The sequence below is a fragment of the Parasteatoda tepidariorum genome, chromosome X1 (assembly GCF_043381705.1).
Source record: "Parasteatoda tepidariorum isolate YZ-2023 chromosome X1, CAS_Ptep_4.0, whole genome shotgun sequence".
NCBI classification, from domain to species: domain Eukaryota; kingdom Metazoa; phylum Arthropoda; class Arachnida; order Araneae; family Theridiidae; genus Parasteatoda; species Parasteatoda tepidariorum.
The window spans coordinates 570,111-584,755 of record NC_092214.1 but is presented as its reverse complement, the minus strand read 5'-3'; the positions used below and the strand labels follow the sequence as shown (position 1 = coordinate 584,755).

The 14,645-nt window shown below is 32.0% G+C and overlaps 1 protein-coding gene and 1 long non-coding RNA gene across 5 annotated transcripts in view; one reads left to right on the top strand and one right to left on the bottom strand.

Annotated features, from left to right (window-relative positions):
• LOC107455719 (AT-rich interactive domain-containing protein 2) overlaps positions 1-14,645 on the bottom strand; it is a 143,358-nt gene that overhangs the window by 16,858 nt on the left and 111,855 nt on the right. For all 4 annotated transcript variants that reach the window (XM_016073386.3, XM_071187979.1, XM_071187978.1 and 1 more), the window contains 2 exons: positions 11,659-13,958; positions 1,452-1,590 (listed from right to left, as the gene is read on the bottom strand). In XM_016073386.3, coding sequence (XP_015928872.1) covers positions 1,452-1,590; positions 11,659-13,958 — 2,439 coding nt within the window. The remainder of the gene's footprint in view (positions 1-1,451; positions 1,591-11,658; positions 13,959-14,645) is intronic.
• Positions 1-14,645, top strand: part of LOC139427149 (uncharacterized) — a 42,181-nt gene that overhangs the window by 20,513 nt on the left and 7,023 nt on the right. The gene's annotated exons all lie outside the window — the stretch shown is intronic.

The following is a 14,645-nucleotide window of genomic DNA, read 5'->3' as shown; positions in this document are numbered from 1 at the left end:
GTTTAAATATAAACATTTGCTTATTTCCAGAGGAATTGTTTAATTTTAAGCATTTTTACAACTGATGAAAATTTCATCTAGACTAAAAAAATAAGAATTCTAAAAGCCAGAATTTTTTTTGGATCGATATAAAAAGCAAATAAAGATTATTGAAAATAAAAGCAAACAAAAGAGGCATTTATATTAAATGAAATTTTTAAAATACAAATCGTATACTTAACCAATACAGCGTCATGAACAGACTATGCCCGGGCACATTATCTTGAGCACAATGATTAGACATTTTAGCTACTTGTTAGCTTGACCAAAAAGTGCGTCTTAGGGAGAATGAAAACATTAAAAAATAAATCAATAAAATTGAATGTCTCATTGGTATTAGTGACCCGTGACACAGAGAAAGTCTTTAGACCTCAATGCAGATATATCCCTATTCAAAAATGACATTTGAAGAATCCCTATTTTTACATCCTCAATGAAAGCTGTTCTGTACAATTTCTAGATCAGTCTGTTAGAGACAATATATGCTAGAAATTTGACGAAGAAATTAATACTTTATCAGATGTTTCTAAAAATCTGATAAAAAGACCAAAAAGCTTCAGGCTATAGATAAGTAAGAGGTCATTTAAATAAGCAAATGACATTTTACCATAGTGTAAAATTAGGCGTGTGTACAATGAAGCATTTTTTAGCAGGATCAGAGCTCAGTGAGTGGTGTAAAGTAGGTAATGTGAAAGGATTCTTTTTTGCATTAAATTTTTTTTTTTCAGTGAAGAGAGCATTTTATTGCTGCTCATTTGAAAGAAAGGTTAGAGTGACGTAACAATTGTAGTATTTTTGTAAACACTTATTTTGTTAATTTTTGATGCAGTTATTATTTTTTTTACGAGACGCATTTCCTTTTTGTAAACATCTTTGCCTTTTTTTACATTAAAAAATCTTTTTATTAAAAAAAAAAAGCATTTCATTTTTTATGGAAAATAAAACCAAAAATAATGTTTTTCTCAAACTTTCGGGTTCTGACTCCACAAATATTGAGGAGGTGCAGACTTTTTGAACTCCCTGTTTGTGATGTCCATGGGGATCACAATAATGCGTCATGAAGTAACCCTGAAACGGTTCTGAGTTTATGCGTAAGAATTAACACACATGTAAATGAATCTCTAAAAATAGAATGATTTCCATTTACATGACAAGGGTTTTGAATTAGAAGATAATAAATGATTTTTATTTACTGTAAAGAAGTTTCGATGAAAAAAAAATTGTTTTAAAATCAGAGGAAATATGTTACGCTTGATGTAATATGTAAATGTAAAGCAATTAAAATTTAAAGAAGAAAAAAAAAACAGGTTAGGTGATAAATATAAACTATCAGGGCTGAAGAATTTTTTAAATAAGTGAGAACGTCTTTCTCTGATTCCAAGATAAAAATTTCATAAAAATATAACAATTACCTGTAAATGTGTAAGTAGGGAAAAACGCTTCCTTCTCATTGAATCACAGCCTTCCCAAAGACAAATTGTATCCTCATTAGTAGTTGGAACATGAAATTTGCTTGCATGAAGAAATACTGAACCAGGATTAGGAAATTTTCTAAAATAAATGAAAATATATAGGTACTCCTTATCAATAATTTCAAATATCATTGGAAAACGATATTTCATAAAAAATTAACACTTGTTTCATGAATAACTAAGTTAATATGAATATCCACTAAAACACATTAAAATTAATAATTATGAAATATGAATACTTTTTATTATCCACTGTGAAAAATTTTAGTAAGGAAGTATCTTTGTCCATTCATGCAATAGTATGAACTAGAGCGTTACAAGCAATGAAACTACTGTAGATGCTACTTTTTTGCAATGCATGAGGTGTGACAGTTAGATAACTAGACTAGCCTTAATTAGCTTTATGGAAAACATTATACAAATACCTTTCAATCCCCTTCAACATACTCCCCTTCCCAATCAATACAGCTGTATATGAGTTTTCCACAGTTCAAAGCAGTGCTAGAAGTTATTAGATGACATCATCTTCAGAAAATCTGCCGTGATTGCCATTACCTCTTCTACAAGCAGAAAATGTTTTCCCTTCAATGCACATTTCACTTTTGGAAACAGGCAGAATTTGCATGGTGCAAAATGGAGCACAATAATGCGTTAGTTCGCAAAAACTGTTTTTCAGAGTCGCTGTGTTGTCTTGGTACAAAATCCACGTACTGGTCTCCCTCTTTCTCTAAGTTTTCTTAGGACCTCAATGTATACTGCTGGTTTACCGTTTTGCCTTGAGGTACCCATTCTATCATGACAATACTATTAATATCTAAAAAAATGATGTGCATGACTTAGTTATAACCTGTTTATTCGAGCTTTTTGACCGCTGGTGGGGTGGGGGTCGTTCAGTGCAGGGACTGAGGTTTAGTTTCAGGTTCGTACAGAGAAATTCAGGTTTTGTCACATGTAATGACTTTATCAATTAATATAGGCTCTTCTATGAAGTGGTTATCGGAGTGGTGGCAAGTCACTATGAAGAGAGTATTCTAAATCTAGTTGTAAGGTATGATAAGTGTTTAAGAAAACTTGGCAACTATTTCAAAAAAAAAAAAAAAAAAAAAAAAAAGTCATTACTCAGGTTCAAAATTCGCATTTATAATGATATTGTATAAAAAATATAGCTATTTGAAAGATGATGTGGAAAAAATCAGGATATGGCACTGTTTCACGATGGAATAGTCTGGAACTGTACGAATCAAAAGTGATTACTTATCGTAAAATACCGATAAATCTCTCTTTATGCAGATTCACATAAATACAGATTGCCAATCAGTACCAAAAAAGCACCCCTTCTCCACAACACAATTTTAAAAAGTTCTTATTTTAAGAATAAATTCATAAAATTTATTTCTAAAAAATAGTTATCCTGATGTTTAGGGTAGAAGATTAGTGTTAGACTAAATGAACAATTAGTGGGGGGAAAAGGTAGATAATCAATCACAGTCACTGAATTGAAGATTGCTAACAAAAGTGCAGATGTTTGTTAAATGTGGTGGGAAGAGATCCCCTCTCTTCTTCAGATAGGAGAAAAGGCATGGTCAACATTCTCTCCCAGCTGCATGTAGGTCAAGGTCGCCTTGAATGGTATGTACACCCACTGGTAAGAATGGGGAAAATTTTAAGGTGTGGTGGGAGAGTTGAATGTAATAGATTTAGTAGAAAAGAAAGGGCATCACTCTCCAAAATATAAATTGAAAGGGATTTGAATTGAGTGGAAGAGATAAGGAGTAAAAGGGAATTACCCTTTCTTAGAATTGTTCAACAGGGGCAAGAAAAATCTTAATACTTTGGGAGGGTGGAAACTGGACATGCTCTGTTCACAGAGATTAAAATAATTTTCTTTTTATGAAATATTTTGCCATATATTTTTATTTTTTCACCTATTTGCATGTGCAGCAATCACACTGAAATTTAAAAATAGAGGACTGCTGCAAAGGTATGTTTTTAATGATTAAAGATTATATTTACTTTCTTTTGCAATGATTAATTTTACAGTATATTTTGTGATTCACAAAAAATAACGCTCAACCAAATATAGATTTTTTTTAAAATGGCGCTTTGCATTTTCTTCAGTATCGTATATTCGCCCCCCTTGACACCACAGTGATTTTCGTCAAAATTAGGGGGCACTTTATTGGTATTTTATGGTAAATCTACTACAGTGTAACGTCCCATATCCGGACGTCCCTTTCCCGGAAGGGTCGACTTCCCGGACACTTTTTAACAATCAAAATAAACAAACATATCTCCATCATCCCCTTTCCCTAAAAAAAAAAAGGAAAAAAAAAGTCTTTTGACATATTTTCTCTTTTAGGCATCGAACCCATAAATCACCAGAAAGGGGAAGTGAAGATCTACCAAGACCATTGACTGACCGTTAGTGACGCTCCTCCCTTGGAATGTAGGAAAAAGAGGGAGATTTGCTTTCAATAGACCGCAACTGAGTCCCCCCCCTCCTTTCCCATGCAGGTGGCTAGTAAAAGAGGCATTTCCTGGAACCTTTTTATTGAAAGAAGAAATACTGTGGAAAAGGGTAAACAGGGCAAGCGTTAAGGTGGAGGGGGAGTCAAAATGGAAAATTTGAATAGGTCTAAAAGGATACACGTCCTTGAGAAACAAAACATTCGTTCTTCCCCATACCATGTAATATTTAGGAGGCGGGGGGAAAAGGGGGTAACATTCTTTCTTTAGCAGATTCTTTCAGTCATAGAAGAAAAAATAAAGAGAACCCGATCAGCGTGCCCCGCCTTTATGCTTGATTGATAGCCAATGATTGGAGAGAAAACAATAATTTGTTACTTCCCCACCCTCAACTTAAATGATCTCCTCTTTACACTTATTTTCTTTCACAAATAAGGAGGAAATGAATTTTTCTCCTCCACCTACCCACCTTAATGAATGACGGGAATTTCCCTTTCTTGCTTGAATCATTCTAGTTAAAAATGGCGGATTATTATTTTCATATGTCAATTTTTTTTCGTTTTCTATATTTTAAGCAATAATATTTTTTTTCTAATATTTCATATTTTATTGATTAGATATTCTAATACTAAAACATTATTCCCCTTAAAAATAATGTTTATTTATTTTTTGCTTCTTAGATTTAGATCATTTTAAGCTTTGTTCCAGAATGACATGAATTTCCCCTTCCTGCTTGAATCGTTCTAGTTCAAAATGGCGGATTAATATTTTCATAACTGTTAAATTTTTTTCGTTTTCCATATTTTCAGCAATAATATTTTTTTTCTAATATTTTATATTTGATTTAGATATTCTAATGCTAAAACATTGTTCCCCTTAAAAATAACGTTTATTTATTTTTTGCTTCTTAGATTCAGATCGTTTATTAAATCATTTTAAGCTTTGTTTACCTTGGGGGTCTATTATACGGAAAAATCTATTATACGGACTTCTGGAAGTCCCACCGATTCCGGATACGCGACTTTACACTGTATATTTGGTTGATGCCTTCAATGCCCTGAGGATCATTACAGGGGGCACTTTTTCAGCGCCTGTTCTTGCTATAGAACTACAGACCGGCCTTGACTCTCTACATGGTAGTAGACTTTATGCAGCTATAGCTCTTGGAGAAAGATTACTGCGTAAGGATGGTTTCTGGGCTGAGTATCGCCCAAGTGACCAGTGACTGAAAACTCAGCATACCTTTCTATCGGAATTTCAGAGATACTCAAACTCCTTGGATATTTCGAGTGCTAGAATCCCCTTTTTAAGACCATCAGTTTTTCCGGGAATGATGAGATACGCAGCTCCAGCTCTTGACCTTGTACTTCCCGTCCGGAAGGGAGTTTCCCTTCAAGCAGAACTTAAAGCTGTTGCCATTGCCACCATCAACGACAGATACCCCAGCGATGAGTGGCTCCACATCTACACCAATGGCTTTGCTGAGAGAGCTTCTCGACGAGCAGGCTCAGGTGCTTTCTTCAGATTTTTCCAACTCAAAAGCCACTCAGTTCAAACTCTGATAATTTCGATGGAGAAATGTTCGCAATATACCTGGCTCTCCAAAAGATATTAGAAAGACCTGAAAATAGATTTGTCCTCCTCATCGACTGCCAGGCCGCAATTCACACTGTTTCAAAATATGTTCTACTCCCTACAGCAATTGAATTCAATTGTAAAAACACTATTAATGCTCTTCTGTCTAGTGTAAAAGAGATAACTCTCCAATGAATCCCTAGCCATTGTGGCTTATGAGGTAATGAAAAGGCTGATAGCCTTGCCAAAGAGGCATCTCTGTTGGAGCCCCCTGTGTCGCCCACAAATTTGAGAAATGTTAAACAAATTGTGAAGCTAAAGCTTCGAAGTCTACAGGTTTCTTCCAACAGAGAGCAAGTTTCTGGAAAGCCTTGGGAGAGCCTTCTGGCATACTGTCTTCCGAAAAATCTCCCTAGAGCTATCGTTGTTTCATCTTTCCGATTGTTGACAGGGCACGATTACTTACAAGCGCACTTACACCGTGTTGGTCTTTCTGACTCTCCTAACTGTATTCTATGTACAAATAGGGCCCATATGAATGGCGGGCATCTATGGAACTGCTCTGCCCTCCAGGAGGCCCGCAATTCTTCTAGTTTCAAGACGCTCTCCGCCCCTGGAGATATTTCTTTGTTATATTGGACTGTAAGACTTCTCATGTTCAAAAGAGCAAATGATGGACGTAATTTTTAAAAAAAAAGAAAAGGCAAATCCAGTAGAGTAACTATCGTAGACATGTGATTGCTTGGATTTTTTTCTCAATTTGCAGTATTTTTTATTACAAAAGAGTTATTTTAATGCATAAAAGTAACATGTATAAAGTTTAAAGAGAAGAAGAAAAAATGGTTATATATACATAGGAAAAATTACATATTTCTCATATTTTGTACTTTACACTTCCTACATGAAAAAAAAAAAGGATTCATATTTTATTGATTAGNAAATCTAGGGCAATAACTAAAAAAAAAAAAGATTGATGAGAAAAACCATATGTATTTACGACAAAATCACACAAACTGACATGGAGCTTAATTAAATGTGCATTTCAAAACTCATGAGTTGTAACAAATATCTTATTAAAAATATCGAGATTTTAGAAAATATGTGAAAATCAATAGTGATAACTGCCAAAAAATTGATTGAATAAAAAAGAAAATAGAATTATTGCATTTCCCGTATCATCCGATCCTGGTTCTCCGTAGATTGTCAAAGTAAAACATCACTGGCGAAAAGACATCGCTAATATACACAGAGTTCTTCAGGTATGTGACATAAGCAATTTAACAGTTTGAACTGAACTAATTTCGAACTGAAAGGATGGAGAAAAAATGCGGAAGTGTTACTCATTTTTGAAGTTTAGTAGGGAAAAAGGTGGGTGCGGGTATTTTCTTCACCATTTGTCAAGTGAAAACTTCATTATTTCTACTGTAACCTTGGAGTTCTTTAGGCAGGAAAAGGAGAAACTTTTTATTTTCTTCCCTGCATTCCAAAGAATTGGTGGTTTTCAGATAAGCTACTGTCAATCAAAAAGGGAGTGGCATGCTGTCTTCGTTTTCTCTTTGATTTATGTGGGGGGGGGGGAGAACAAGCATTGCACACGCATAACGTTGAACAGAAGGTGAAAGAGAAATATATCCCCATACATTACTAAGTAAAAAAAAAAAACTGAAATGGAAATACAAATTGGAATACGAAAATGATTAAAAAACGGCAAATTTTATTTCAATAATAAAGTAAGAATATAGTTAAGTTGATCATTTAAAAAATCAGATTAAATTTTCTCATTTAAAAAGTAATCAGAATAATTCAGTAAAATAAAACTTAAAACATAATTGGAAACAACTGTCAGAGAATTCGACACTACTCAATTATGAGATTTCGCTTCCGTTTTCAGTACTGTAATTTGTGCTAGCGCAACATGGAATAAAAAAGAAAATATCTGAATTTTACCGGACCGACGTTATTTTTTGCACCTTTAAGATTCTTCTATTATTCTTAATCATTTCTGGAATGTTGTCTATTAGAAGTCCGAGTCTAGGAACTTGAAACTTGTTGACATGTTAGAATTTTTCTTTTTTTTAATCTTTTATTTTTTCCCCAGTTTTTTCATTTTTGTTATCCATGATTTATTATGACAAATTATTGTTCTATAATTTCTGACAATACATTATTAAAATTTAAAACATTTTTTATTTATTTTTTTATTGCCGTCTGTTATATTTATTTATTTGACGCTAATTAACGAAACAATATTTTTTGATTAAATAAATTCAGATTCCTTCATTTAATCATGATTTCTCTTCTATTTTTAAATTTACTTTGATGTGGAATCGCATTTGCTCTCGTTAAAAATCCTCTGATTTCATAAAAAAAAGGAACGGAAAAGATTGTTTAATAATGAAGCATACAATTATTTATAACTAAAATCAGACAATTATTTTATCAGGCAGATTGCAGCTTCCTCATATTAAAAGCGATTTATTTCTGATTTCAATACCTCTTTTTTTTGCCTCCCGTCATTCACAATAAATTTCCTACTTCATAAATTATATCTTTTTACTTCAGTAGATTTTATAATCTCCCGGTTTTAATATTTATGATACAGACCTTTCAAGTTATTGTTTTCATTTGGTAATCTTCTAGAGTTTTTTTTATTTATTTAATTTGATTTTATTTGGTTTATTATAATTTTCCTCAACTTCAATTAAATTAATAACTTCAATTAATTTATATATTTATTAGTTTCCTTCTGAGTTTGTTTGGTATTATGATCAAAAAGAGTTATCTTTTTTAATTTTGCTGTTTTACCATCTTAATTAATATTTTTCAATCTATCCATCTTATGTATGATTTAATTTTTTTTAATAGAAAATCTAAACATATTGCATTTTTATAATTTCCCCCCCTTATATTATTAAAAACGTTTGCCAGTTGATTAAATACGCTTTAATTTCATTTAAATACAGTACAGAACCCGTTATCCGGAAATCAGAAAACCGGAAAACCAAAAAACCGGAATGAAATTCGATACATTTTCCGGCCATTTAAAATTTAAAAAAAATTTCCCTCAGAAGATTTTAGGATTTTTCTTTCTTTTTTGAAAGATGTTTACTCTACCATCATTTTGGAAATAATCATTAGTGAATTACTTCATCGTTTTTTTTTTCTTTCTAAGATTATTTCCAAAAAAATTTTTTTTTTTTTTTTAAAGTTGGGTTTCACAATAAAAAAAACGGCTTTTTGTGGCGATTTAGAAAACCGGAAAACTCAGTAATCCGGAATAGCGATGGTTCCAATCGTTCCGAATAATTGGTTCCCTATGCTGTATAAATAAAATCTTGAATATTTCATTAATTTAGTTGGTTTGGGGGATGACTGTTGAAAAGTTGTTCTTATAATTTATTGATTATGATTAATTAGTTCTCCCTTAAAATTTCCTTTTTTTCTTCTTTTTTATACTTCAGGGGATAATTCATTTATTTTATACCTAAAGATTAAATATATAAGTTTTTATAGTTTATTTATTTTTATTGTTTATTTATTTGCTTATCTGTTGGTAAAATGCATTATTTTTCAGTTATTTCGTCTTTTTGTGATTTAACTTAATAAATAAGGATTAACTCTAAATATGGATTGTTTATATATTTGTTAGTTTTGGTGGGATTGCCAGATGACTGCAAAATTGTTTTGTTTTTAGACAAATGTACGGCACATCCACCTGCAGCTGTTTTAACTGCTAATAATATAGAAATTCAATATCTCCCCCCATACTGTACGTCATTGATACAGCCTTTCGATCAAGGCATTTTACGAAGCTTAAAATGCCGTTATAAGGTTGAGTTTTTAAAGAAGCTGATCGACACAGCTAATGAAGGAAAATCCATCCAAGATTTTCTGAGAACATTCATCGTGAAAGATGCTATATGGTTGTCAGCAAAAGCATGGGAATTTGTTTCACATGATACATTAACTCATGCATAGTCAGGGTTGCCACAGAAAAAAAATAATCAAAATAGTTGCTTTTAGTAGCCTAAAACATAAAAATAGTAGCCAAAAACTAGGAAAATAGTTGCCTAAATAAGAAAAAAATTCATCAAAAATATGACTAAAATTTTGCTAATGACTTAATTGTCAAACACCATGATCCATTCAGTCAAGTTGGTGGCAAATATGATAATTTTTATGTAAACGTAAATGTTTATAGATATAGATATGAAAAGTGATAACTGAAATTTGAAATTCACGCATCGTAATATTGTTTTGTTTTTTTTCTTTTAAAAATCATGTGGAATTTCTTAGCAATAATCATTGAAAAGGCGATCGAGAAATGAAATAGAGTTACAATGGAGCCTGTGCAGATTGAACGAATTAAAAAGTGAAGACTCAAATTTGCAATTCAAAATTTTCAATTTTTTTTATTTTTTAAGAAAAAAAAAAGTTCAGTGTGTTCAGAAGCTATCTTTCCACCCAATTTATGCTTTAAAAAAATAATAATAATCGCTAGGAGTACAGAAAAGTTTCCCAATAGTTTCCTTTTCCTGAAAATAGTTGCTTTTTTTTAAGCCTTTTCAGGCAAAAAAAGTTGCCATGCCAAAAATAGTTGCAAATAGCTGCATTTCAGTCGCCTGTGGCAACCCTGATAGCGGAAGTTAATTCCGACATGTATTTTTTTAGAAGAAGATGTTGACGACTCTCCTTTTGAAGGTTTTAAAATTTTAAAAGAAAAAGATTTCCAAAATGAGCTCAGGGAATACTCTCGAAAATGATTAGAGCAGGACCTTATGTCAGAAGCAGAGATTAATGAGTGTTTTAATGACGTCCCAATTGTAAATAAAATGACAGATTCCGAAATTATTCAGATGGTGTTGAACCCAGGTGCTGAACAAAAAGAAAGTGATGACAAAGATGAGGCTGAACAAATTTCTGTCATATCTAATGAGAGATGTATCGAATTAACAAAAGAACCGATAGCTGGAATGGAACAGAAATCATTTATTGAGAAAACTCATAAAATGGCTGATTATAAAATCCAACAGTTGTTTCTTAATACGAAACCAAAATTTCGTCAGCTAAAAGTTGATGAAATGTTTAAATAAATATATGCGAATTTTGTATTTTTTAAACTTACTTTTCTTGTCAAAGCTCTTAAATGTTATTTTTTTATTCTTTTAAATGTTATTTTTCTTTTTTTTTTTTAATTTAGGAGAGCTTTTCTTTTCTTAAAATGTTTTACCTTGTTTTCATTGTAATTTTGGTTCGATAAAACATCGATAAACTACGCTTTTTTGCTGATCCAAAAAACTGGGAATTCAGACTTCTGGGATAGCGATGGTCCCGAGCATCACGGATAATTGGTTCTCTACTGTACTAAATTAAATTAATAGAGCAATAAGTAGATAATTTTAAAGAAAGAAGTTTGTTAATTGGAAAATTGATTGAAAATAATAAAATACGAAGAAAACCACTTGGTGGGTATAAAGATGTTTCTTTCTTCTTTTCAAATGGGCTTTGCTTGAGAAACGATTTAAAAACTTTGTTAATAGACATTATTATAAAAGACTGAATTTTTAACTTACATAATTAAACTACCTGTCATAGTAAGTGGTACAAAATCTAGGGGACCGAAATGTGATTTTCTCAAATGCATGATTTGAGTAACGAATGCTATACCGAATTCAAAACAAGATTTTAAAGACTATGCATAATTTTTGCTCAAACTTGTAATGTTAGAATTTTCATTCTAAATGTTTCAGGAGCAACCTCTCTTTTAAGAAAACGCGAAAAACTTAAAATTGCACGTAAATGAGAACTCTAAACATGATCCGATTGCCAGAAAATTTTAAAAATCCAGAGTTTCGGATTCTTAGATGTAGGTTTGAAAAGAACCACCTTTGAGAATAACAAATTTGCTACCTTTAGACAAATGTGAACAATGTATTTTTAGTATTATAAAGAATATTAATAAAAGTTTATTACTTTTTATAATACTTCTGCTATTTCTTCTCTTCCCTTGTAATGAAAGATTATTCAAAATATTTACTAATTTTTAATATAAAGATGGATTAAATGTGTGTAACGGAGAAACATTAAAGAAAATATTAATACTTACTGGCCACATTCTTTCCATTCACATAAAAACTCTAACTTTGAAGAGAGAGATTTAGGAGACACTTGAGATGTTACTGCAAGAGAAGGATTATCACAAGCAGAAGATAGTCCAGAAAATGTTTTAGATTCTTTTTCACAAGGAAAGTCAGTGGTTTGAACAGGAATTGCTCTTGTTGTGCTTAATTTTGGAGATAACATGCTTTCAGAATGAGGTTTGGTTAATATTGATTGGTTTTCTTGAAATGTAGTAATATTTACACTGGTAGAAGCAACATTATATGGCACTGGATTAGATAGACGCAGTGTGGCTTCTAATAAAGGAGTTTTTGTGTCTATACGAGGTTTTTTTATTTCAGTTAATATTGATGTTGTATCACTGGACGGCCTTTTTAAAGTGGAATTTGGTATGGAGGGAGTTTCAAGAGGTTGCCAATTTTGATTGTGTTGATTTAGCTTCACATGCACCAGATCATTTGACTCTTCAGCTTTTGGTATGCTATGTAAAATACGAAATTTAATGTTTGGTGATTGAATATGCAACTGAGGTTGGTTCAGAGCAGGTGTAACAACAATAAATTGCTGACCTGCTTGTGCTACAGTTGATGTATTAGTTGTAATTACAGTAACAGTTGCTGCAGTTTCACAAGTCCCACAGTCTGACACTTGTGTAGTACATTCTGCATTTGTTTTAGATATTGCTTTCGATGCACACTCTAATGTTCGTGCAATATCAGAGATAGATGATAGATCAGAGCCCTGATTTGAATTTTCAGGACTCTCAATGTGAAGTCTGACAACACCTTTTTGATCAGGTTGAACCTCAATTGTTCCCGATAATGTAGCTTGTCCAGTACAAATTTGCACAAGATTACTATTGTCTGAACTGAAAGCTGTTGATGGTAAAACTGTTGGGGAAATGGCAGATGGATTTGAATGAGTAAAACATACAGAAGAATTTAATATAGATGTAGTTGAAGGAGGAGATAAAGTAGAATTTGATGAAGGGGATAATATAGAAATTGAAGGCATAATGGATGAACTAGCTGTATATTCTATTGTTGAATTTAATGCAGACTGTAATGTTAAATTAGATGAAAGCTCAGAATTCGATAGTAACAAAGGATCAGCCTTTGAATTTGTTGAAGGCTCTGCAGGCATATAGGTAGTCTCATTAGAATTTAATGAGATTTCATTAGTTGAATTTAATAGCTCAGTTCTATCTAATGAAGGTATAATAATAGAGTTTGATTGATTTGAGGTTGATTTACCCATTGAAGTTGAAGAACTTACATTAAGATTAGAATGACTTTTATCACTAGTGCTTAAAGTAGAGGATGATTGCGATCCAAAAGAGGATAATTGTGCTGAGATAATTACATCGTTTAACACAGATGTCGATGAATTTGATAAAACTGATGAAATAAGTGGTTTTGATGATACTGTAGAATTTGAAAGTGGTGAAGAAAGTAATACTGTATTCATTGATGATGTGGTAACTAGATTTGGTAATGATAATCTACTATTAGGAGATGCTTTGTTCATTGAACAATTTGCTGCAGTTGAATTTAATGAAGTTTGAACAGTTGAGTTTTGTGAACTGACATTACACAACACAGATGATGAACACAGTAATGAAGTTAGCTTAGTAACAGAGTTTTGGGATGAAGGACTGATTGAGGACATGCGAATAGTGCTTGCAGATGCTGATTGCAAAGGTTGAGATTTTAATTCACATTCACTTGTCCTTATTTTTGAAAAATTTCCATTCTGTAACCAAGACAAAGAATGAATATCTTCAGATAATTGTACTTTACCTTTATCCAGTAGTCCATTTAAAAGAGGAGCTTTTTTACAAATTTTATCTTTATATAATTGTTCAGACATATCATTAATTTTCATATTTAAATTATTCAAATCAGAGTTTAAAATGTCTGTAGCTGCAATCTTTGGCTGAGTAGGTTGAGTTACCATGACTACACCAGACACTACATCACTGCTATTTACAAAAGTAACATTGCAACCATTTTGTTCTTTATGAGACAGCAGTGTATCATTCGAAGCCTTTGGTTTCATTATTAATAAATTTTTAGATGAAGGAATAAATTCATTATTTATTCTGTAAAATGTTTTATCGGGAGAAATCAAATGTTTGTCGGATTCACTGTCAGCATGCTTAGATGAAAGAAAACTTTCAGTATCACAACTCTTTGAATCAGTTGATTCACTATTAATATGATTTTGAATATTATTTGTTAGAGATGCTTGAGAGTTGACTTTAAAATTTTCCTCTTGATTACATTCCTAGAAAATAATAATAAAAAGGAAATTATTTCTTATTCAATCTATAAGATATATCCCAACAGAAAAAAAGTTGCTGAAAGAGATGTCAATTTGTTAATGTATTTTAAAATATTGATGAATTTGCATAATAGATAATATTAGTAGGTAAGGTATTCATAAAAGGGTTGTTTATTCTGAAATCATACATTTAATTTCGAACGAAGATACACGATACCCACGCATGGTCTTCTAAAGGAACAAACGGGGGTGGCGTTCATCACACGTCTCTGGGAATCACTGGATTCATTCTCTCTCTGGATATAGACAATCAGGCAGGTTTACTGCTCCTGTTTGCCAAGGATGCTATTCTGTTGAACTTTGAGTTTTCTTATATCAAACAAATTTTACTCGTTTAACAATTCAGTCAACGATGTATGCGATTGCATCACTTCATTCATTACTATCATAAGACCCCCTCAATTTTTTTGGTTCTAGCAACTCAGAGATAAATTCAGCTACTATTTGATTACAAGCATAAGCTAGACAATGGCTCTGCATCATTGCCTCCAAAAGGCAGTGAAATTGTTGCTTTAAATCATAAGCCTGAAAAGAGGCCAAATTTTAAATAGTATTAATTCTAACATCCCATCAAAATTTAATTCTGATTGATCAAAGTTAAATCCCAAACAATCCAAAAAACGATGTTAC